General features: G+C 49.2%; 1 protein-coding gene across 2 annotated transcripts; it reads right to left on the reverse strand.

Moving 5' to 3' along the window:
* Positions 1–4271: 4271 nt before the first annotated feature.
* SH3BP5L (SH3 binding domain protein 5 like) lies at positions 4272–19966 on the reverse strand. Of its 2 annotated transcripts, none has more exons than XM_084760944.1 (7): positions 19858–19966; positions 18774–19377; positions 12595–12657; positions 12321–12449; positions 7752–7913; positions 6475–6648; positions 4272–6036 (listed from the first exon to the last, which is right to left on the reverse strand). In XM_084760944.1, the coding sequence occupies exons 2-7, from the start codon at positions 18945–18947 to the stop codon at positions 5569–5571; spliced, it is 1170 nt and encodes a 389-aa protein (XP_084617070.1). In that variant the 5' UTR covers positions 18948–19377; positions 19858–19966; the 3' UTR covers positions 4272–5568. The 2 variants fall into 2 exon arrangements, with proteins under 2 accessions (XP_084617070.1, XP_084617071.1); XM_084760945.1 differs by having other exon boundaries at positions 19848–19965.
* Between the last annotated feature and the right edge of the window lie 3352 nt (positions 19967–23318).

Below are 23318 nucleotides of genomic sequence, written 5' to 3' on the forward strand. Positions count from 1 at the left end.
ACATTCTTAGATTATTACCAGAGCTTTTCGTTTGTTTCTAGAAGTTAATCAAGCCATGATGGTGGTGTATGCCTTTAATCCCAGCACTGGGGAAGTAGAGGCAGGCAGATTGCTGTGAGGCCAAGGCCAACCTGGTCTTCGGAGCAAGTTCCAGGACAGCCAGGGCTACACAGAGAAATCCTGCCTCGAAAAACAAAGAAGAAAGGAAGGGAGGGAGGGAGAGAGAGAGAGAGGGGTAGAGGGGGCGGGGAGGGAGAGAGAACAAGAGAATTCAATCAAGCATGAGCCTGACAGCCTCAACTACCTAGGCTCTACTGCCCAAGCTCAAATGTCAACTGAAAAAAACAGGCATAGGGTGATAGAGATGGCTCAGCAGTCAAGAGTGTGTGCTGTTCCTCCAGAGGACCTGAGTCCAGTTCCCAGAACCCACACAGAGCAGTTCATAATCACCTCTAACTCCAGTTCCAGGGGATTTGGCGCCCTCTTCTGGCCTCCTTGGGCACATACAGAAACATACACATACATGTAAATAAAATAAAAATAACATTTAGAAAAGCTTAGTGTTAGGCCAGGCATGGTGGCACACGCCTTTAATCCCAGCACTTGGGAGGCAAAGGCAAGGGGATTGCTGTGAGTTCAAGGCCAGCCTGGTCTACAAAGCAAGTCCAGGACAGCCAAGGCTACACAGAGAGACCCTGTCTTGAAAAAAAAAAGGAAAAGAAAGAAAAGCTTAGTGTACGGGATGATTTTATATCAATTTGGCACAAGCTAAAGTCATCTGAGAGGTGGAAACCTCAATTCAGAAAATGCCTCTGGGGCTGGAGAGATGGCTCAGCATTTAAGAGCACTGACTGCTCTCCCAGAAGACCTGGGTTCAATCCCCAGCATCCACATGGCAATTCAACTGTCTGTAACTCCAGTTCCAGGAGATCTGGCACCCTCACACATACATACATGTAATCAAAACACCAATGCATATAAAAGCAATTAAATCTTTGCTGGGTGGTGGTGGCACATGCCTTTAATCCCAGTACTCAGGAGGCAAATGCAGGCAGATCTCTGTGAGTTTGGGTCGGCCTGGTTTAGAGTGAGTTCCAGGACAGCCAAGGCTACATGGAGAAATCCTATCTCAAAAACAAAACAAAACAGAAAGAAGGGAGGGAGGGAGGGAAAATGCATCCATAACATAGGGCTGTAGAACATTTTCTTATTTAGTGATTGATGATGGGGGAGGGCCCAGCCCACTGTGGGTGGGGCCATCCCTGGGCTAGTAGTTCAGGTTCTATAAGAAAGGAGGCTGAGCAAGCCATGAGGACCAAGCCAACAAGCAGCATCCCTCCACGGTTTCTGCATCAGCTCCTGCCTCCAGGTCCCTCCTCTGCTTGAGGTCCTATCCTGACTTGCTTTGATGATGAACTGGGATGCGGAAGCTTAGGCTACATAAGCCTTTCCCTCCCCAACTTGCTTTGATGGTGCTGTTTCATCGCAGCAATGTCAACCCTACCTAAGACACTGAGACAGGATGGGAAGATGGGAAATGTATAGGGGTACGGGAAAGAAAAGGAGCCCTTCATTCTAGAGTCTGCTTGGAAACCCCTAAGACTGCGGCACAATTGCCATGTGCTGTGTGAAGTTGCAACCATGGCATTAACACATTTTTTTATATGGATATACTTCTAAGTAAGAATGCTAAAGTAACAATAGCCTTGGCGTAAGGCCAGAATATATATGACCTGTCTGGCAGGTCTCACCACTCCCAGACATTTTTCTGGCAATCTCACAAAAATACTGTGTGTTTTGAGCTCAGGCTGCGTCCTGCTATAAGCCACTCCATAATGTAAAACTTTCTTAGAGGTGTGCCTTGCCCTGAGAGACTCCATTTGAGTAAGCAGCTTTGACTCCATTTTAGGATGGACTGTTCACCTGGGAAGATTAAAAAAAAAAAAAGACACCATCTCTCCACCTCCACCCACATGACACAGGCTGATAAATGACTTATTCCTAGAAGCCAAAAGAGTGCCACCTTTAAAATTATCAGGATGATTGAGACTGTAGATGCATATAGATATATTAACTATCATAGCTGGGTGGTGGCGGCACACACCTTTAAATCAGGAGGCAGAAGCAGGCAGATCTCTGTGAGTTCAGAGTCAGCCTGGTCTACAAAGTGAGTACCAGGACAGCCAGGGCTCCGCAGAGAAATCCTGTCTTAGAGGGGAGAAAAAAAAACACCAAGAAAATAAACACATAAATAAGAAAATAAAATCCTGTCAAGAGGCCAGTGAGATGGCTCAGCAGTTGAAGACCCTTGCTGCCAAGCCTGAAAACCTGCTTGACTTCAGGACTGCAGGAGTGCACTGCCTGCGAATACAGTCAATACACCACATCTACATGGTAGAATGAGTTGGCCCACTCCCACAGGTTGCCCTCTGACCTACCCCCCAAATGTGGCATGTTCATGTTCCTTCCCTCCCTCCCTCCCTCCCTCCCTCCCCCTCTCTCTCTCTCTCTCTCTCTGTCCTGGACTCACTTTTGTAGACCAAGCTGGCCTTGAGCTCACAGAGATCCCCCTGCCTCTGCTTCCCTGAGTGCTGGGGTTACAGGCATGTGCCACTGCGCCCAGCTGGTTTTAATTCTTAAGACAAGTGCTGCTGTAGCTCGGGTAGACCTAACTCACTATGCAGCCCAAGCTGATCTTGAGTTCCAATCTTCCAGCTTCGGCTCCAGTGCTGAGATCCCAGTCAGCCTTAAAGGGGCGTCTAATGATGGATGCCCTCCCGCCAACAAGTGCAAATGCCAAAGACTCATAAGGTGTAGTTGCAGGTTACAAAACACCATGATATGAGCCAAGTCAAGGTGAGCTCTGCATCTGTATCAAAGAAAATATTTGGGACTGGCTAGGGTCGTCTCAAAAGCTCACTCCTGAGCACTATGATTACATAATACAAAGTTTGCTAAGAGTGATTTGGGGCGTTTTTTTAATATGAAAGAGAGAATAACCATACAGATACTCCACTAAGCTTGACCATAGTAACTATCACTGCATCCAGAATAATCAGGGCTCTGCACCTTTAATGTAGATTTTTTTGGTTTGTCTACCCACACAAAGCCACGTACTCAAGGCATACCTTGAGAGATCAGGGAAGGTGACCTCAAAGGTACAGTGACTGCTCAGTTGTACTGGGTCCTGATGGCCCATGTATCATGTCCCCAGGGTTGGTGCTTTGCTTGTTCCTCTTCTCTGCCTTTCCCTTGCACTTAAAGCCCTACCGCACTGGGGATTCTTTCTCTCCTGGGCTGCCCCACCACCTCACTCCAGCTTTAGCATACCCCAGCCACAACGGAGACCAAAACCTTTGGATCATGGCTGTCTTTAGATACGGTCTCAGGTAGCATAGGCTGGCTCAAACTCACTATGTAGCTGAAGATGACTTTGAACCAGTCCTTTCCTCACCTCCTGGATGCTGGGATTACAGACGTGGGCCACATCTGTTTACACAGCACTGGGGAGCAGCAAGCCTCAGCTCTAGCCCGATCCTCACCTCTAGGGCTCCTCATGGACCCAATTTGCTGGATGTTTCACAGGCATCTCCCATCCGTGTCTAAATATATTCAGGCCTCTCCCACCTATAACCAGACACGCTCCAACTTAGAGGTCACTATCTGTGTGAATACATCCTGATACTGCAGTGGACAGAAACCAGTCTACTGGAAATTCAAGGTTCAGTGCCACACCATATTTAATACTCCTCACTTTGATCCCTCCCCTCTCCTTTTAAAAAAAAGATTTATTTATTATTATGTATACAGTGCTCTGCCTGTATGTACACCTGCAGACCAGAATGGGGCATCAGATCACATTACAGATGGTTGTGAGCCACCATGTGGTTGCTGGGAATTGAACTCAGGACCTCCAGAAGAGCAGTCAGTGCTCTTAATCACTGAGCCATCTCTCCAGCCTTCCCTCCCCTTTCTTAGTGCTTATGTGCAGGCACACCCAGGACACTATGTGTCACCTCAGCACCCCAACAGTGGCCACTCCTCCCTGCAAGCCCTCTTGCAGCAAGCCCACCCTGAGCACACACTGCAGCCAACACACCCTCCTGGGCACTGTCTGCTCAGCCTTGTTCACTAAGCATGTGTGACCACCCCACAGCTGTCACCTCTGTCCCCTCTTCTCGGTTGGTGTCTACTGTCTTGACTGCATGGTTGTCTGAAGAGCCCCCATCTCACCCTTTCTTCTCCTCTTTCAACAGACAGGAACATCACTGTTACGTAAACTATTTTATTTAAATAAAACCAGGACTGAGCCTTTCGCGCGCACACACCAGCACATGCACTCGCACAGTCATGTCTTCCTCATCTCCGCTCTTCCTCAACAGCCACCTCAAACCCTGCAGGTTCTCATTGTGACCATCCTCAAACCTGAACATCGGGAGATCCCATGCGAGACACGGGCGCTCTTCTCCCAGTCCTGGGCAAGCGCTCTCCCCATCCTCCTGGTGGGCCAGGAGGTCAGCTCTTCCAAGGCACCCAAATCTGCTGTGGCTTCCCTTCACACGACCCAGGAGCACCAGCACCCAGAGCTACTCCTTGAGGCTGGGACCCCTCACTTGAGGTCAGCTCCTCCCATATAAGAAGCAAGGCTTTGCGGCCACACATAAGTGCTCCCCAAAGGTTCCCGGAGCAGGTACTGTCTGGTGTGAGGAAGAGCGATGGAGAGCAATTGAGCACCAAGTTCCCTAACACCATCCTGTAGGAGGGTGCCAAGCTCCAGTTCAACCACTACCAAGAAAAAGCAAGCCCAGCGCCACACATGGGGGGTGCGGGGGACAGCAAGGTCTCAGCCTGGAGAATCTCACATCTCTACCCTCCAGCACAGACCCCATCAGGGACCCACTAGCACCTTGATAAGGGCTCAGCCCAACTGGAGATACACCACACAGACGGGCCATGTGGAGTTAGCCCTCATCCCTGTGTTGACCACAGGGCTTGACTCCCCCACCTGGCCCTGAGTTAGGGACACACAGCACAGCAGCTAAGGTCACAGGGGGTGCTGACAGAAGGTGGTGACATGGACATTCCATAGATTGCTCGCAGGCAGGTTGGGACAGGACAGGAGCACAGGCTGCCGGGGCTCAGCAGCATATCTAGGGCACCCTGGGGAGCCACCTGCGGGGAAGACAGGGCCAGGAACCAAGGGGTGAGGGCTTGTCCAACCACTTGGGCTAGGATACTCATGTTCTCACATGATCTCCTGTGTCTTCTAGACCAAGTTTCCTGAGGGGAAAAGCCAGACAGATAGAGGTCAGAGAGACTCAAGTGCCAGCAGGGGGAGAGGAGACAGGGCCAGAGAGCAAGCCTTCTGAGTGGATAAGGCAAAGAGAGAGCTGCCTCCTGAGAGAAGGAACAGTGAAAAAGCTAGGGACACGGGACTGAGACACAGCTGACCCTGCCCAAGGAAGGCTGCAGACCAGGACCTGGGACTGACAGGACTCAAGGAAGAGGGAAAGCCTGTGGGGGCCCTGATTGCCCATGGTAGAAATCAAGCCAGCTCTGGCCACAGAGCTACAGACTGACACTGCGCTGGTGACGGCCCCCTCGAACTCCACCATCACTTCCCCGGCGTCCCCGGCTCTGTGGTCCCAGCTCTTGGCCATCTAGACTGGCGTGGTCCGAGAGACCACGCAGGTGCTCCACTGAGTCACACTTCTGCAGATCAGAAGCCACAGTGCGCAGACTCAACAGGCTCAGTGTGTCCGTATCTGGGCCTGCGCCAGGCCCAAGGCTGCTGCCCTCTTCCAGGCCCCCGCCCTCTGCCCCTTCAATCCCACTGTCCCCATCCTCGATGGCCTCAGGTCCAGCTTCAGCCCCGACAGGGGAGGATCGCCGTGGGCCCAGGGGATGAGGAGGCAAGCCCCGGCGCCGGGCATGAATCTGCTCGCTGATCTGCTCCAGGTTACGAAGAGCCACTGAGTAACGGGTCTTGGCCTGTGCCACCTGCTGCTCCAGTTCTGTCACCTTGGCCTTGTGCTCCTGCAGAGGGAGACAGGTAACTCATGAGATGTCTTCCCTGAGGTCAGCCCTCCTACCCTAGAGGCCCTACACGGCCTCAGCATCTTTGAACTGCAATACCCTCTGCAGCCCTACTGTACCCTCCAAATGTCCCTCCTGACCTGAGCCCACGCAGCCTTCTTCCCAGGTCTTCACCCCATTGGCTCCTCCTCTCCATTCTTCCTGTCTGGCTGGTCCCCACCCACCCACCCCGCCATTCCCAGCTTCCACCACATCTCACGGTCCTCATTTACCTTGGCTTCTTGATCAGTGTTCTGCCCCAGCACAAAGCGCTCGCCCTGCCTCCCACTCCTGCAGGGTCACGTGGAGCACATGCTGGAGCACTGACTCGTCTGGCAAGCTTTCACCCTCCTCCATTCCCAGCACTCCCTCCACCTGCCCATTCTCCCACACAGCTACCTCCAGGATTTGGCTGAACTGGGCCTTCAGCTCAAAGTAAGGGCGGCTCTTGCCAATGGCCCGCCGGAGGGTCTTCTGCAGGGCCTGGACCCGAGCCTCAGCCTGCTGGCACAGCCGCGTCACACGCTGATGTTCCCTTTCACCTCGAAGACGCTCTTCCTCTGCCTCGTTAACCTGGCCCAGGTTGGGAGGGGACACACATCACTGAGCTGGCACACATCCCTGGATCAGCTCTAGGCTGCCGATATGCACACTGCCCTGGGGAATCTAAGGAGGAACGTCTGCAAAGCCCTCCCCCACCCCTGCTGTCTACAGAGTGAGACAGACGGGGGTTCAGGGGCAGTGAGAGCTTACTATTTCTTCTGGACACAGAGCCCACACACACGCCTCCGCCACTGCCTTGCCTATGGTCACCTGTATGACCTACCTGCGCCTCAGCTTTGCTGATACCACGGAAGGGTGCCACAGCCACCTCAGTCACTAAGCATGGTTGAACACCCTCAAGCACGCAGCAGCCGTGCAGCAGGCACAGTCCTGAAGGACCCCTCAGTGACAATGGTTACACACTGGGGACAGGAGGCACTGCCTATGGAGAGCCGGAGGCATGCTGGGTTCTCCTAGCTTCCACACCCTCCCTTCTGAGTGTATCCCAGACCAGCATGTGACCAGGGCACAGGGGAAGGCTTCAGCTACCTTGTCTCCCGGAAGCAGGCAAGCTCACGGGTGCTCCCATCCCTGTGGTTACCACCACAGCTTCAACGACCCTTCTCTCGCTACACTCATTCCAGGAGGACCACAGCAAGACAAAGCGTCTTCCCTGTGCATCCCAAGAGCTAAGAGACCGTCATTACCCAGGCGCTAACACATGCCCTGTGCTGAAGAGGGCAGAAGGAGCCCGTGCCAGGGTGCATTCCCAGGCTACTTTTAGGAGCTTGAGAATGGCACCACATACACTGGCAGAGTGTGAGACCAGTGAAGGGAGAACTTTCTGGAACAAGAACAGAGAATCACACCGCTGAACCTAACATACAAGTACTGAATCCAGAGCCACTGCCTGGGAGGACTCGTGGGTCTGAACACGCAGAGGAAGCAGGGCCTAGAGGAGGCATTCTAAGACAGAAATGGAATTGCGGAAGCGTTGGAAGCCAAGCAGGGCAGAGGAAGGGCAGGTTCCACCTTAAAGGAAACCAAAGCTGAGGAAAGGCTGGAGTGGGAGCGAAAAGGAGTAAAGAGGTAAGGCGAAGGAACAGCAAAGGGGCTGCGGGCAGCACCCTTACCTTACAGGTAGCATGGTTGAGCATCTCCTGCCACGTAGGGTCCAGTCGATTTTTGTCAGCCATGACACCCTGCTCAGCCACAAAGACCATCTCCCGGGCAGCGTTGTGCATGCTCACAGCCCGCTCATACCGCAATGCTGCCTTCTGTGTCTCCTGCTGGGCCTGTGAGGAGAAGGCCATCAGGATGGGGAGCCCTGGAGGACCCCGCTCACCCATGAGATCCCTGGAAGAGGTGAGGACTAGAAAAAGAGGAAGGCCCACTTATAATGTCAGCTTCATTTCCCAAACCACTAGATGCATCAAGTAATATTCTACAGATTAGACAGGAAATGTAGAAATAAATATTAAGAAGAAAGATAATGCCAGTGCATGGTGACCACATAAAATCTAGCCAGACTCACACATATACATACCATAAATAAAAACAAACATTTTTAAATAAAATAATATTTGCACATATCGTATATATATGTATGCATGTATATGTATATATGATGCTTATCAAATTTATATGAATTCCCTGTTTAGGTTTTGTTGCTATCTCAAGGTATGTCATTATTGTTAAGTTTCAAAGCCAAGACAAACAGCTAAGGTGCCTACTTAACATATCAAAGCGGATCTGGCCTCCAGGTTCTCACAGCATCCCTCAGTCCCTACCTGTTACAGGGTAATGGCTAGCATATTCTACCCTCTACCCTGAACTCTCCAACCCAGGGGCTGGACTGCCCTTCCCCAGAGGCTCTTCCCTATACAGTCCAGACATTTTGGTTACCCGCCTTCTTTTGCTCCTTTTGTACCTTTGGCTCCCCTGTCTCCCTTCCCCTCCCCCTCTCCACACATGGCTCAGCGTCATGACCACTCTGGATGCCCCTGCCTCTGGCGATGCTCTCCCACATAGCTATAATAAACTTTCTCCTCCATCACACCTGGGGGCAGTCATGTCCTTTCCTTTCCTTTTTCTTTCTTTTTTTCATTCAATTATGTATAGGTGGGCTGGAGAGGTGGCTCACTGGTTAAGAGCACTGTCTGCTCTTCCAAAGGCCCCAGGTTCAATTCCCAGCACCCACACGGCAGCTCACGACTTTTCTGTAACTCCAGTTCCAGGGATTCTGACATCTTCATACCAATGTAAATAGAATAAAATTAAATAAATTATTATGTATAGGTACACATTCCAAAATCTGAAGAAAACAAATCTAAAATATTTCTTAGCCCAAAATTAAGATAAAGATAGCTTCTCTGCTCATTGGCTAAGATCAAGTATAGTATCTGTTGTCATTTAACATCCGATCCATCCTCCACCCAAAATTAGGATAAAGGATACTCAATCAGTGCCAGGTAAGCAAAAACCTGCACACAAACCCAGCTTCCAGGTACAGGAAACTGACTAAAAGAGTATGTCTTACTAATGGAAATAGTTTAGCCACACACCTTTAATCCCAGCATTCAGGAGACAGAGGCAGGTGAATCTCTGAGCTCAAGATCAGGGTCAGACTCATCTACATAACAAGCTCCAGGACAGCCAGGACTACGTGGAGAGACCCTGTCTCAAAAAAAAAAAAGAAAGAAAGAAAGAAAAAGAAAAAAGAAGGAAGGAAAGAGAAAGAAAGGAAAGCTAAGGAAAGGAAAGGAAAGAAAAGAAAAGAAGAGTCATTGGGCGAGGGTTGTGGCTTAGCAGCAAAGCACTTCTCAAAGACTGAGCCATCTGTCTCTTCAGCCCCACAAAGCACTTCATTGCCAGAGACGTCATAACAGTTACACAGGTAAGATGAAGGAACAAAGATAACACATATTATATGACCTCATTTTTGTAAAATACATAACAAAGTGGTTTTTAAATTAAAAGAAAAAAAAAAGCACTTGGGGTGAGTTCGCTGTGAGTTCGAGGCCAGCCTGGTCTACAAAGCAAGTCCAGGATAGTCAAGGCTACACAGAGAAACCCTGTCTTGAAAAACAAAAAACAAAAACAAAAACAAAAAAAAGAAAGAAAAGAAAAAAAAGGCAAAATATAGAAATAGTAGTAAGGGGAAGCATGCATGTTTAGCTGCTGATAGCACACACACAGATTCATGGCAACTAACAGACTGGCTTTTAGAGCTAGTAAAAACATACACTGGCACACACAGGATTAAGCGGGCACAGTAATCAGGAATCAGTTAGAACATACACTGGAACACACAGGGTTAAGTAGCCACAGGAATCAGTTCAAGGACTTTGAGATCTTCAAATTCTGCATGTGTACAATATTTTCTTAAAAATCATACAATCTCATCAGTGCCCTGCACGTGTCTGAAAACACGAATAGTCTGTACATCTGACAAAGTAACTAGCATAAATTACGAAGTCAAAGTTTTGTTATAGGTTGAGGGATAAATGAGAATTACAAACAGTATTAGTGTAAAGAGACAACTCTCACAAATTTGGCAGTATCAATAAATATACAAATTCAAGAAAAAGAGTTGTAAAATTCCTGAGCAAAGAGTATGTCTATGTGTTTGCTTTCAAGTGGATGCAAGTTATCATCTTATATTATTTAAAACTAAGTCTACCATATATGCAAATCGTAAAAATATCTGGAGAGCTAAGGAATGAGCTGCAGCGAGGGTGGCAGGAGGACATCTGCTTTTCCCTCTATTTCTATATTTTGTCAAATTCATATATAATTAGAAGCTCTCTTTTGTCATCAAATTTAATTGGTTGAAAATGTGAAACTGAAAAAAATGCATGTTTACTAAGAAGTGGTTCTCATATACAAAGTGACTGTAAAACAGCTAGGTTGGATAAAATTTACAATAAAACTTGAATTATAAGTAATAATATGGTGATAATAAATCCCTAAGTTGATAATATGGTGTAGAAACTATATTGGTCACAAACTTTAATACATTTAAACATTTAATACAATTAAATGACAAAGAAATAACAAAAACAGACTTATTAAGGCAGTGCGTGGTGACACACGCCTTTAAATCCATCATTCAGGAGGCCGAGGCAGGCAAATCTCTCTTGAGTTTGAGGCCAGTCTGGTCTACATAGAATGTTCTGGAACAGCCAGGGATACATATAGAGGCCCTGTCTCAAGCAGAGAGAAAGAGAGAGACAGAGATGCAGGAGAGACCGAGAGAATATGAATGTCACAGTGGACATAGTAGATACACGCTAAATCCTAGCTACTTAAACACAGAAGACATGTAAACATCAACAGGTGTGGCCTGTGGGTGGAACTCAGCAGTAGACTTCTTGTTTTCCCAGGAACAGAGAGTGAAGAAGAGAAGGGAGAAGGAAGTATTGAAAAAATGAAGCCATTAGTGGGACTGAACAAAATTTTCTCAACAGGACTCAGCCATTTCTTGGCCATGAATCCACTTTCTTACATTTTATGTACTTATTGTGTGTATGTGCATGTATTTGTGTTGGGGGATGGTCTGATGTATTTTGATGTTAATTACTGCTTGCTGTCTGTGTGACCCACCTTTTCTTTAATAAAAAGCCATCCCACCTGGGCAGGGCAAAGGAGATAAGTGGGACTAGGAGAGAGGAATTCTGGGAAGAAGAGAGACCTGAAGGGAAGAGAGGAAGGCCGCCATGGGTTAGGTGGAGGAGAAGCACATGGCTGGCGTGGATGGAGAATCCAGCCCAGATGAAGAACATTAACAAGTATTTGGGATTATGGATGGGAGGTAGCTTGATAGAGGTTATTGGAAACAGAGGGCATGGGATGAGGCAGGGATCCTATGCTTCTCCCACTATGGGAGGCAGTTTAGAAGATTGATACCTGTCCTGCCCTAGGTTAACTAAGACTATTTTAAAATATAACACGTGTCTGTGTCTTAATTGGTTGCTATCTGGGCCTACTGATAATACATATAATTTAAAAACAATATATTTGCGTGTCTCAGTACATGGTGTGTCCACGCCATGCACGTGGAGATCTGAGGACGATACGCAGGAGTCAGTTCTCGCCCTTCTCACTGCGTGGATCGCAGTGAATGGACTCAGGTCATCAGGCCTTTATCCACTGAGCCACCTCACTGGCCCAGGGAGCCCATTTCCTACAACTTAAGAACCCCCTCAACTCACAGGCTAATTAGAACATGGTGGAGCCCTTAAGTGTGGTGTTTTATTCCCCAATTCGTTCAGAGACAGACGCTGCAATGAAGCCCTCCCTGATTACAGGTCAAACTGCCCCACTTAGTTCTGTCAACTCGACAGCCTAGAGTCACCTAAAAAGGGAAGTTCAGCTAAGGGAATGCTCAGATCAGATTGGCCTGTGGCCATGTTTATGGGGGACTGTCTTGACTGTTTAACTGATGGAAAAGGGCCCAGCCCACTGTGGGTGGCACCATTCCCTCAGCAGGTGGTCCTGGACTATATAGGAAAGCAAGCTGAGCAAGCAAGCAGGGTTCTTCCATGGTTCTGCCTCAGTTCTTGCTTGGGTTCCTGCCCTGACGTCTATCAATGATGGACTGACCTGGAAGTGTAAGTCACATAAACCCTTTCCTCCCCTAAAGTGCTTTTGGTCTTGGTATTTGTCACAGCGGCAGAAATAAAACTAGAGCACAGGCATACCTCTTTAGCCAGCCGTCGGGCCTCATAGTAGGGCCGCGCCTTCTCAATACAGCTCCCCAAGTGAGAGCCCTGTGTGTTAAGCTTCCTCGCTGACTCCTGCAGGATCCGCCGATAGGTGGTCCTGGCCTCCTGGAAAGGAATATGGAAAACAGGCACACAAGTCTCAGAACCTCATTTCTCAGACACACCCCTTCCTCCACCACTGTCTCCATCTAGGAAACCACAGAGCCATCTCTAGAGAGCAAGCCAAGGCTGCGAGGGAAGAGGCACTCACATCTAGCTGGAGTTCCACCTGGTTGATCTCCTCACTAGCCTGGTTCAGATGCTCCAGCTCCTCCTGCCAAAGAAAGGGTGAGTTAGAACACAGGGAAGCAGCCTCCAGTGAACTACGCTGGGCAGGCAGGAAAAACAGAAAGTACCAGAAGACTGGGAAACAAATGAGTCACTTGGAAAAGTGTCCCAGTGGCACCCTGTCCAGACCCGAGGACAGTTTCAGGTAATCTTCATAGTTCACTTAAATGAGTAGTCCAGACCCTGTTGCAAGGAGGAAACTCCAGGTCAGGGAATGCAGTACTGCCGTGCACAGAGCCAGGTGGCAGCGAGCCTCACTCTCCACCAGGATGTATCATTTCCTCCCAGTGAGGGAAGAAGGTTCCTAGGATATGAAAAAGTCTCCCCCCTGTGCCAGGAGAACCACTCACTCAGCGCATGCTTACTGCTCAGTGCTTTGAGAAAAATGTGGAACACGGGCTGGAGAGATGGCTCAGAAGTTAAGACTACTTGTTGCCCTTGCAGAGGAGCCAGGCTCAGTTCCCTGCACCCACATTCACAGCCATCTGTAACTCCAGTTCCAGGGCATCCAGTGTCCTCTCGGGCCTCCCAGGGCATGCACATGGTCCACATACATAGTGAAGGCAACACACATACATAAAATAAATAAACCTTAAAAAGGAGTGTGGAACACAGAACACACAGAGGCGGTGACTCACATCATTAAGCAACAGGGTCTTGGCAGTAATAAATCTGTGGGAAAATGGGCACAGGTGCCCATAGACAGCAGGGCCACCTACCTAGGCAGGGGCAGGATGCATGGAGTACATCTTCTTAGCAAGAAGGCAAAGGAGAACAAGTGCCCCAGGGGAGACAGCTAGACCAGTGAGAGGGCGGCACCAGAGCAAGGCCGGCTAACAGAGGCCCAAGGGCAGAGGGAGGCCGCAGAGCCTGGGGCCACTCGGGCTGGGACACGAGAGGGCAAGTCTGAGCAATGGAAGGAAGAGTTGGAGGAAGCACAGAAACAAAAGTAAAAGCTATGTGTGTGTTCCAGGGGGGAGAAGTGAGGAAAGAGCCCCCAAAGAAATGCAGGGCACAGAAACACAAGGGCTTGGTGGACTATCAAGACCAGGCAAGGGTTCCAAGAGGGGTTTTGACCTCTTAACAAGGACAGAATCCCAGATCCCATCCAGTACAGTACAACTTTTCTTATCTACTTATTTCTTAAATTAGGAGTATGGGGAAGAAGTGAGCATGTGAAAGCAGCTGTTTGCAGAGGCCAGACACATCAAACCCCCCTGGACCTGCAGTTATAAGTGATTATGGGCTGTCCAACATGGGTGCTGGGAACTTAACTCAGGTCCCTGAAAGAGCAGCACATGCTCTTAACCATCTCAGAAGTCCCCAGTGCAATGATCTTGTAGTGGCAAGGAGGGACCTTGGGGAAAGGGCACTAGATATGCTGGTTTAATGTCCCACTGGTCCCTGGGCCTGCAAGAAAATCATGCAATCACCCTGGATCTTTCAGTGATGTGGCCAGAGCTGGACAGGGTGCTGGCCACGAATTAGTCTCCCTTGCCTAATACAGCACATCCAATGGCAGATCTTGGTGACCCACGAAACTCCATAGAGTGCTGGGCAGTGTCAAGGGCTCTCTGTCTGGAAATGCCAGGTGCTTAGCTACAGGCTCCACAGGGCAGGTGCTCACTCCAGGCTCTGCCTCCACCAGCCCATTCAGTCTGCCTGCTGCTCATCCACGAGCGGCACCAGGCAGCAACATCCCCATCTTGCCCCATCTGCATAGATGTGACGTTGGCTCCCATTCGCCTCGCTTGGCCCTGGGGAGGGAGGGGCTTGGGCTGGAATGAAAGATCTCACTTATTTCTAAAATATAGACACATGAGTGCACACTTCGAAAAAACACTAAAAAACTAACAGTATAGGAAATTGCACCCATGCATTCAGTAACGCAAAGATAATGCAAACGCAGACCTACAGTGGAACACGTAACAAGGGCAGGAACCTATGCACAGCCTAGCTCTACCTCAAAGAGCCGCGATCCGGCTGATCCTCCTTCACACAGCCGTTCACAGAACAGTGTGCTGAACTCACATGGAATGGTTCATTTTCCAAAAGCCATTAAAAAAAAAAAAGGCCCAGCGACCTTAATGCTAAGATTAAAAATATACCATAATTGCCTGGCAGTGGTGGCACATGTCTTTGATCCAAGCATTCAGAGGCAAAAGCAGGCAGATCTCTGTGAGTTCGAGGCCAACTTGGTCTGCAGAGTGAGTTCCAAGACAGCCAGGGCTACACAGAGAACCTCTGTCTCAAAAAACAAAAGAACAGAAACAAAAAACAAAACTGTATACCACCACACTCAGCTAGTTATTAACCTCACCTTTAAAAAGTAAAAACAGGCCAGGCGGTGGTGGCACGTGCCTTTAATCCCAGCACTCGGGAGGTAGAGGCAAGCAGATTGCTGTGAGTTCGAGGCTAGCCTGGTCTACAAAGCGACTCCAGGACAGCCAAGGATACACAAAGAAACCCTGTCTCAAAAAACAAAACAAACAAAACACACACACAAAAAAAATAAAATAAAATAAAAAGTAAAAACAGGATTGGGCACGGTGGTTCATGCTTTTAATACCAGCACTTAGAAGGCACAGACAGACAAGTCTCCGTGAGCTCAAGGACAACCTGGTCTACATAGCAAGTTCAAGGCCAGCCAGGGCTACAGAGTAAAAGCCTGTGGTGGTTTTTCTGCTTTTGTCTTTTTTTTTTTTTTTTTTGAGACAGAGTTTCTCTGTGTAGCCTTGGCTGTCCTGGACTTCCTTTGTAGACCAGGCTGGCCTCAAACTCACAGCAATCTGTCTGCCTCTGCCTCCCAAGTGCTGGGATTAAAGGCATGCGCCACCATGCCTGGCTCTTGCTTTTGTCTTTTAAGGTAAATATAGGAACCAGCACCTCAATGGCACCTCTTGGGAAAAAAAAAAAAGTAAAATACCTGCTGCCAATTATAGTGGCATCTACATGTAACCCCAACACTTGGGAAGCTCAGGCAGAGAGATCATAAGTTCAAGGTCAGCCTGAACAAAAAAAGAAAGAAAGAAACCTAGTGCTCACAAAGCTAACAAGACAAGACAGAGAGAAGCCCCCAGCAGACTGACTGACAACCATGACCAACAGGGAGGAAGAGCAGCCAAGCTGAAGCATCAAGGCAAGGCACAGTGGGAAGCCACCGGGCTCCCAAAGTGCTGTGTGGACAGGCAGCAACGCGCTCCATTTGGCCTGTTCCACCAGGAACTCCTGGCACTCAGCAAAAATGGAACTCAGGGAAGACAGGGTCTGAGTCAGCATGCATCACCTGTCAGAACGCCAGCAGCCAGTAGGAGCATGACCTTCTTGGGGCGCTCTGGGTGCATTCCCAGAACGCCAGGCCGCTGAGTCAAAGCATGAGTGCTGGACTACAAATGTTTCTGCTCCACCCTTGGACGCTCCTGGTCCCTCTTCCACAGACTACCAAAAAGAAAGCTCAAGCAGCTGATGAGTGGACAGGGCCAGGGTGACGATGGCTGGTTTTGGAGAGTTAAGCTGACACTTGAAGATGAGGACACTGAGGTTGCAAAGTCATCCTGAAGAACCGGGAGTGCAGAGAGTGTTGTGTCTACAGATCTTAAAAATGTACCCATCAAAAAGGAAGTACACCACACATGGTGGCACACACCTAAAATGCAGGAACTCAGGATACAGAGATCAAAGGATCAGGAGTTCAAAGCCAACATGAGCTATATGGGGAATTCAAGATCACCCTGGACTACATGAAACACTGTCTCACCAAAAAAGAAAAAAAAGAAAAAAAAGAGGCAGAGAACCAGATTAGCCAGGCCCATTCTCGTATCGCCAACCCTTTAACCAACACCCCGACTCCCATCCACTAAGACCTCTTTCCAAAAGCTGGAGGAGAGCCCATGAGACCTTGATGGAGACAGCCTTCTCTGAAAGGGCAAACACATACTGTAAGCAGGTATGGCCTAGTATCCCACCTCTTCAGAGGGATCCCACCAGATGATGGACGTGAACTTTCTGCCTGTCAGCCATGGGAACCCAGCCCTGCATGAGGGAGCCTCACCCTGAGAATAATCATTTCTGAAAAATGCACACACACACACAAAAAGTCTAAAACAGGTCAGAACCCTGGGCTAACCCTGTGTAATGGACTCGGCCCTGGAGCGCTTTAATGTCAATCTTATCCTATTCAGCAAAGTAAATGAAAATGCTTTTCAAGCTCTCTAGCGGACTCTGATGGGTCTGTTAATGGAGACACATCAAATGTGCTGAGAATCTGGAAAAACAGACACTCCCTGAAAGACGTGAAGCACATTCACTGTCAACACAACACGAGCCTCAAACAGCACAGTAACTCGCCTCCCGGCACCCAGAAGAATACAATACAGAAGGGCAAACGTGTGATCTCCACCTCAAAACTGTGCAGTCCTCACATCAGGCTGTTTTTTCCAGACTTTAATACCTGGTGAGGCTGGAACTGGTCGACCTGTGCCATCCAATAGGGCTGGACGCAAGACCTTCCCTCCCTGCGCAGCCTACATACAAGGCTCCAGTTTGGCCCTCTAGTACCCATCACACAGCAAGCTCACTGCAGGTGAGCAGACCTGACACATCCTCAGGACATTCCAACGCTCCCAGAGCTCATCTGAGAGAAACTGTGACGGCAGAAACGTCCCATCTGCATAGTCACTGCAGTTCAGAACTGCATCTTTTAGGTGAATTGATTGCACCTATATAGCCACAAGTGTGTTGCCTTCGCCTACATAGTTACTGGAAAAATACACAGAACCAAGAGGTTGATGAAAGAAACCAGGAGAGAGCCAGGCGTGGTGGCTCACGCCTTTAATCCCTGCACTGGGGAGGAAGAGGCAGGCGGATCACTCCCTCCCTGTGAGTTTGAGAACAGCCTGGTCTACAAAGCGACTCCAAGACAGCCAAGTCTAACAGCGAGACCCTGTCTCAAAAAAGAAAAGAAAGAAAGAAATCAGGAGAAGGCTTTTCCAGAGCAGAACAGGGGATGTTTCAGGGAGTTGTAAGGAGTGCATGCCCTTCTCCTCAAGGAACAGAGAGAGCTCCTTCCTAACCCACTATCTAGAAACTTCTACCAAAGAAACAAGGAAAAGCATTTGTTTAAAAAAAAAAAAAAGAATTCTAGACCTGTATGCACAGGAAACAGGAGCTGTGCAAATCAGACAAACCAAGTTACTCACTTTACAGACAAACTGAGGTCAAAGTTATCTTTCTCAAAAACCACACATGCATCAATGCATTCTCTCAGTGGAAGATGAGTGTTTAGAATGGGCAAGAGAAGCTGAGTTGTTTTCAATGCAGCATCATGAAGCACAGCAGAAATAAATTACTGACTCATGCCAAGGAGTAGCTCACCAAAGCTCCATTATAGACAACACACACACACACTCAAACCCACACACCAGGACCAGCTTTGCTTTCTTTGCAGTTCACTAGCGTCATCCAGTAAGGTTTGTTGACTTCCGGAGAAGACCAAGAACTCAAGCTCTGGGATGCTCTGGCTACCCAGATTAAGTCACTTCCCCAATAACAGAATCCCAGAGAGGCAACCCACCAAAATGGCAGGCTTGGGCTCCAAACACACAGGCACATAACGGCCAAGAAGCTTTCCCATCCACTCCTCCTTAGACAGCACTCTGAAAAAAACTACAGCTAACCAGGCCCAAACCTCGCAGTGCCTTTCAAATACCTGAAAGGTCTCACAACTCAACCACTCTGAGAGACGCTGCTGAGAAGGTAGGAAAAGAGAAAAGATTCCCCTCACTTCGCCTCAAAACTGCCTCCCAGTCTGCCACCTCCTCTTGCCTGAGCTAGCAATCCCTCTGCCTATTCAGAAAAACAATGGCTCTGTGCCCAACCTAAAGTATACTTTCATCCAACACATACTCCAAGCACCCAGGCAGGGAGGGTCCCAGCCCTCCCATCAGCACATCAGGAAGCTCTTTTGGCACCTGTCACACTAAACGTCAATGTTTTGTGGACATGCTTGTTTTCTTTCCCCTGTGAGAGCCTAGGTTCATCGCCAGCTCTTCAGCAAGCCTGGACTCTGGGTTTCCCTCCCCTTCTTCCTCTCGGCCGCCTCACCTGTATCCTAGGGTCCAGTTCTTCCTCCTCTCTAGGGGACAGTTTGGTCTCACTGCTGCCTCCTCCAGCCTCCTCCACCACAGGGCTCCTAGGGACGTCATCCTCCACCACCTCCGGCCGCAGTTCCCCCTGTGGAGTCTCCCGGCCCCCTGGAGCCTTTTTGAAATCAGCCATGCTGGCTGGAAGAGGGCAGAGCCCTATGCACAAGAGAGGGCTGACATGCTGGGACCAGGGCCCCAGCTTGAGGCTTCCTGGGCTTTGGATGTCAAAGAGAAGGGATTTCTCTTCTCGAAGGCAGAAAAGAAGGGATGCGGGAGAGCCTGGCGCTCGGTTAGAGGCTGAGACTCAAACTGTCGCTGAGGTCCCTATAACTAAAACCTCGTCTGTGCAAAAGGTCCTCACACCCCACCACAGGGAGTCCACCACGAGACCCCAGCAACAGCAACAGCTCCAAATCAGGGAGCCAAGGGGGCCTGAATCCTGGGCCGACGCCTGCGAAGAGGAGCACCATTCGGGAGGGTGGAGGCAAGCGCCTCCAGGCTGTGGTGGCAGATGGAGAGAAGGCGAGGTCCGAGCAGAGGCTAGGAGATGTGCCTCTGGGGAGCTGCGGGAGAAACAAAGGCCAAGTTACATAGGATGTCAACATCAGAACCTTGGCCAGCAGCCTCTTCCAAGTCCTGGGTCTCCGAGAGACACCACTGTATCCCTGAAATCCACGCCGGCGGGCCGACCAGTCCCACCCTCAACTTCTTTTCTCAGGCCCTCAAGGACTTTAGGTCCGGCTCTGCTCCTGCCCCCGTCCCTCTCACTCCAGCTCCTCCCCAGTCAGCACCTTCTAAAACTTCTCTCTGAGCCCCCCCCCCCTCCTCCGCACCCTTTTTCTCTCCAGCACGTCCCCGTCCACCCTCTCCGGCTTTGCAATTCGCCTTCTATCGCCCCCCAACCTCGCCTTTCCAGCCCTGATGATCATCCGAGCCTCCAGAAAACACCACCACACTCTTCCGCGGTCCCATGTCTGAGGCCCAGCCATCCCATAAGACCAAGACCAATACAAAATCGCCTTCCCGGCTTTACCTCAGTTTACCTTGCAGTGCGGGGAGCGTCTAGGGAGCAAACAATCTTCTCCCTCCCTCCCCGCAACAAGACGGTCCAACCAAAAAACGCCCCGGAGGAGGGGAAACGGAAATACGCCATCACGTAGCGATGCTATTCCCCTCCCTTCCTCTCGGCCAAGCCTTTCCCGTTGTAAAGTCAACGCCCGGCGTGTTAGCTGTCAGCGTCCGTACAAGATGGCTTCACTCATGTCTAACATTGCCCTTCTTAGCTTCCATTTCACCCTCAAATCAGTGCTAACTGAAATGAGTAGGTGAATATGAGCTACAGAGGAAAACTTCAGCGCGTGGTGGAAACCGATAGTCCCTCCCGCCTAGAGAAATGCTAGTAATAGTGTCGTAGAGGAGAGCGACCATCTTGCTTTACGGCAAAGGGGGCTGCCGCTGTGGACAGTCGCTGGCAGGCGTGAACCGGAGGTGGTGCTGTCGACTTCCGCTTTCGGTGGTTTCCCCTCGCTCTCGGGTCTAGAGTTTACTAATAAAAACAAAAGTTGTTTTCCGAAGGTGATTCCCCCCACACACACCCCAGCTTCAAGTAAGCAAGAGGACTCTGTGTCAGGACCCGTGAGCGAACCTCTCACGGGCCCTGCAGCCGGCGCCGTCTCTCCCGCTAAGTAGAGAGCCTCACTGGGTGCCAGCTACGCTGCTGCGCCCGCCAAGGACCGCACCGTTGGCACTTTCCAAGACAACGACTAAGAACTTCGCCCAGTTTATCACTCCCTGATCCGTTCATGGGTGGTCTGGACGTCACTGCTACGGATGGCTGTGCAAGACGCACCGAGGCCATGGGAAGAGCTGCTGAGTGGGATGCTTGGTTGGGGTACAAAGACCTGACGACCTTGGATCAGGCTCTTCCATGATGATGGGCCCCCATCAGGGCCGAGTTCTCCTCCCATTGAGGTGCTGTCGAACTTCTGTTTGGTAAAGCGGTGAATAAAAGATTTTTTTTTAATAGTCGAGAACTGCATTCCTATTTGTGTAGGGGTCTTGAGGTGTTTTACGGGCAATGTGAAAGGGGAAGGAGGCCAGGGTTCCCTAGTCAGAAGTGAAAGGAATTACAGAGCTGGTCACTGGTGATGCCCTGAGGCCAGCGTGTTTCTTGTTGGCAGTTATGTTAGGATTCTGTTCCGTGTCAAGAAGTGTTTTGTGGTGGCTCACTCCTGTAATCCCAGCACTTGGGGAGGCAGAGGCAGGCCTCTCTGAGTTTGAGGCCAGCCTGATCTACAAAGTGAGCCACGACAGCCAAGGCTCCACGGAGAAACCCTGTCTCGAAAAACAAACAACAAAGTATTCCGTGGTTTGTTAAAGGAACGGTTAGGAAGGCTGTACAAAATAGCGGTTCTCAACCTTCCTAATGTTGCAACCTTTTTTAATGCAGTTGCTCATATTGTGGTGACCCCCCCACACACACACACCCATAAAATTGTTTCATTGCTACTTCATAACTGTAATATTACTACTTAAGAATCTATTGTAGCCCGGTGTGGTGGCGGTCGCTTCTAATCCCAGCACTCAGGAGACAGAGGCAAGTGGATCGCTGTGAGTTCAAGGTCAGCCTGGTCTACAAAGGCAGTCCAGGACAGCCAAGGCTACACAGAGAAACCCTGTCTCAAAAACCCAAACAAACAAACAAAAACAATCTATTGTAGATATCTGAAATGAAGGCTATCTGATGTGTGACCCACCAAAGGGGTCGCAACCTACAGGCTGAGAACCTCTGGTAGAAAGGGTTGTACAGATAGATATAGGGGCCAGTACAGTGGAGGGGGGATTTGGACTCTAAGTAGAGCATGAACAAGGGGAAATTTATAGCCAAAGATCAGTGCTGGGGTCAGTGGATGAAAATCTGAGAAGGATAAGCAGAACCAAGGGGGCTAAGCCAACCTAGCTGGGTCTTGCTTAAGACAATCCTGGGGAGCCTGACATGCAGGATTGGTAGAGGGGTGGTCTTGGTGGCTGACGTCACAAAGTCCTCTGTATTAAAACTAGATTTTACAAGATAGTTTACAGATAGCCAGCCTTAGAAAAGGGTTCAGAGGCCTGACTAAAGTTAGACCAAAGAACCTCTCTCATGCATCTCTAAGACACTGTCTTTCCTAATGACTACATTGCAAAGATGTGTGGCTTCTTAAGAAGAGCGCCCCTAGGGCTGGAGAGATGGCTCAGAGGTTAAGAGCACTGACTGCTCTTCCAAAGGTCCTGAGTTTAATTCCCAGCAACCACATGGTGGCTCACGACTATCTACAATAAGATCTGATGCCCTCTTCTGGAGTGCAGTTGTATATGCAGGCAAAACACTGTATACATAATAAATAATATACTTTTAAAAAAAAGAAGAAGAAGAAGAGCGCCCCTAAAGAGCAATAGAGACAAACACGACCTTAAAGCAACAAAATAAGGATTCAAAAAACTGTAGGCTCTTTGTAGTAAGTAGGCTCTTTATAGTAAGTCTAAGAAAAAGAAGTTGGGAATCTGTTATTAGCAGATGTTGCCCTAAATAAACAGTACATTCCCCTGGCAGCATTGAGTTTTCTCAAACAGGTATTTCAATGGAGCGGACGGGACTGGGTCATCTTAGGGACAGGACGAGTGCGTGCTAGAAACCTTGGTAGGATGTGTGCCTCTCTTAGTACAGAGGTTTGGATGGAAACGTTAGGTGCCGAGAGTTCTTCGGTTCCCAATTCTCTCCTTCCATTCTAACCCTGTGGAAAACTACTTAAGGCTTGGAGGGTGTAGTCTACTGACAGGTTTGCTTAGCGTGCCTGAGGCCCTTGATAACACACACTCCTTCAGAAATAAAATAAAAATAAGATATGGACTGGTAGTTAGCTCAGCAGTTACAAGGCACCTTCTGCCAAGTCAGACAACCTGAGTTGGATCCCTGGGACCCAAATGGTGGAAGGAGAGGGCTATTGTGAGTCAGCACACATGAGTACACACACACAAATGTAAAAGGGAAACGCTGGGTTAGTGGTGCACACCTGTAATCCCATCGCTTAAGGGGACTAAGGCAGAAGGTTGCCATACTGGACAACAGTATGATACTGTCTCCAAAGGAAAAAGGAAAAATGGACTGTGGAAATACAGCACTAGCCTGCACGTGCAAGGCCCCGGGTTCTGAGTTCAGGGCCTAGCACTGCAAAAGCTGGCAGTTTTCGTTTTAAAGTTGTTGTTTTTAGAAGGCATGTGTGTAAGTGTTTTGACGGCATGTGTGTGTTTGTACCACATGCATGTCTGGTACCCTCAGAGGTTAAAGGGAGATGTTGGGTCTCCTAGAACTGGAGTTAGGGATGTTGTGAACCGTCATGTAGGTACTGGGTACCAAATCCATGTCCTCCGCAGAGGCAAGTACTCTTAACCATTGAGCAATTTCTCTATCCCCAGAAAAACGACTTGTTATTATTTTATTTGTTGTTGTTGGGCTTTGTTTGGG

Source organism: Acomys minous (genome assembly GCF_964271855.1).
Source record: "Acomys minous genome assembly, chromosome: 16".
NCBI classification, from domain to species: domain Eukaryota; kingdom Metazoa; phylum Chordata; class Mammalia; order Rodentia; family Muridae; genus Acomys; species Acomys minous.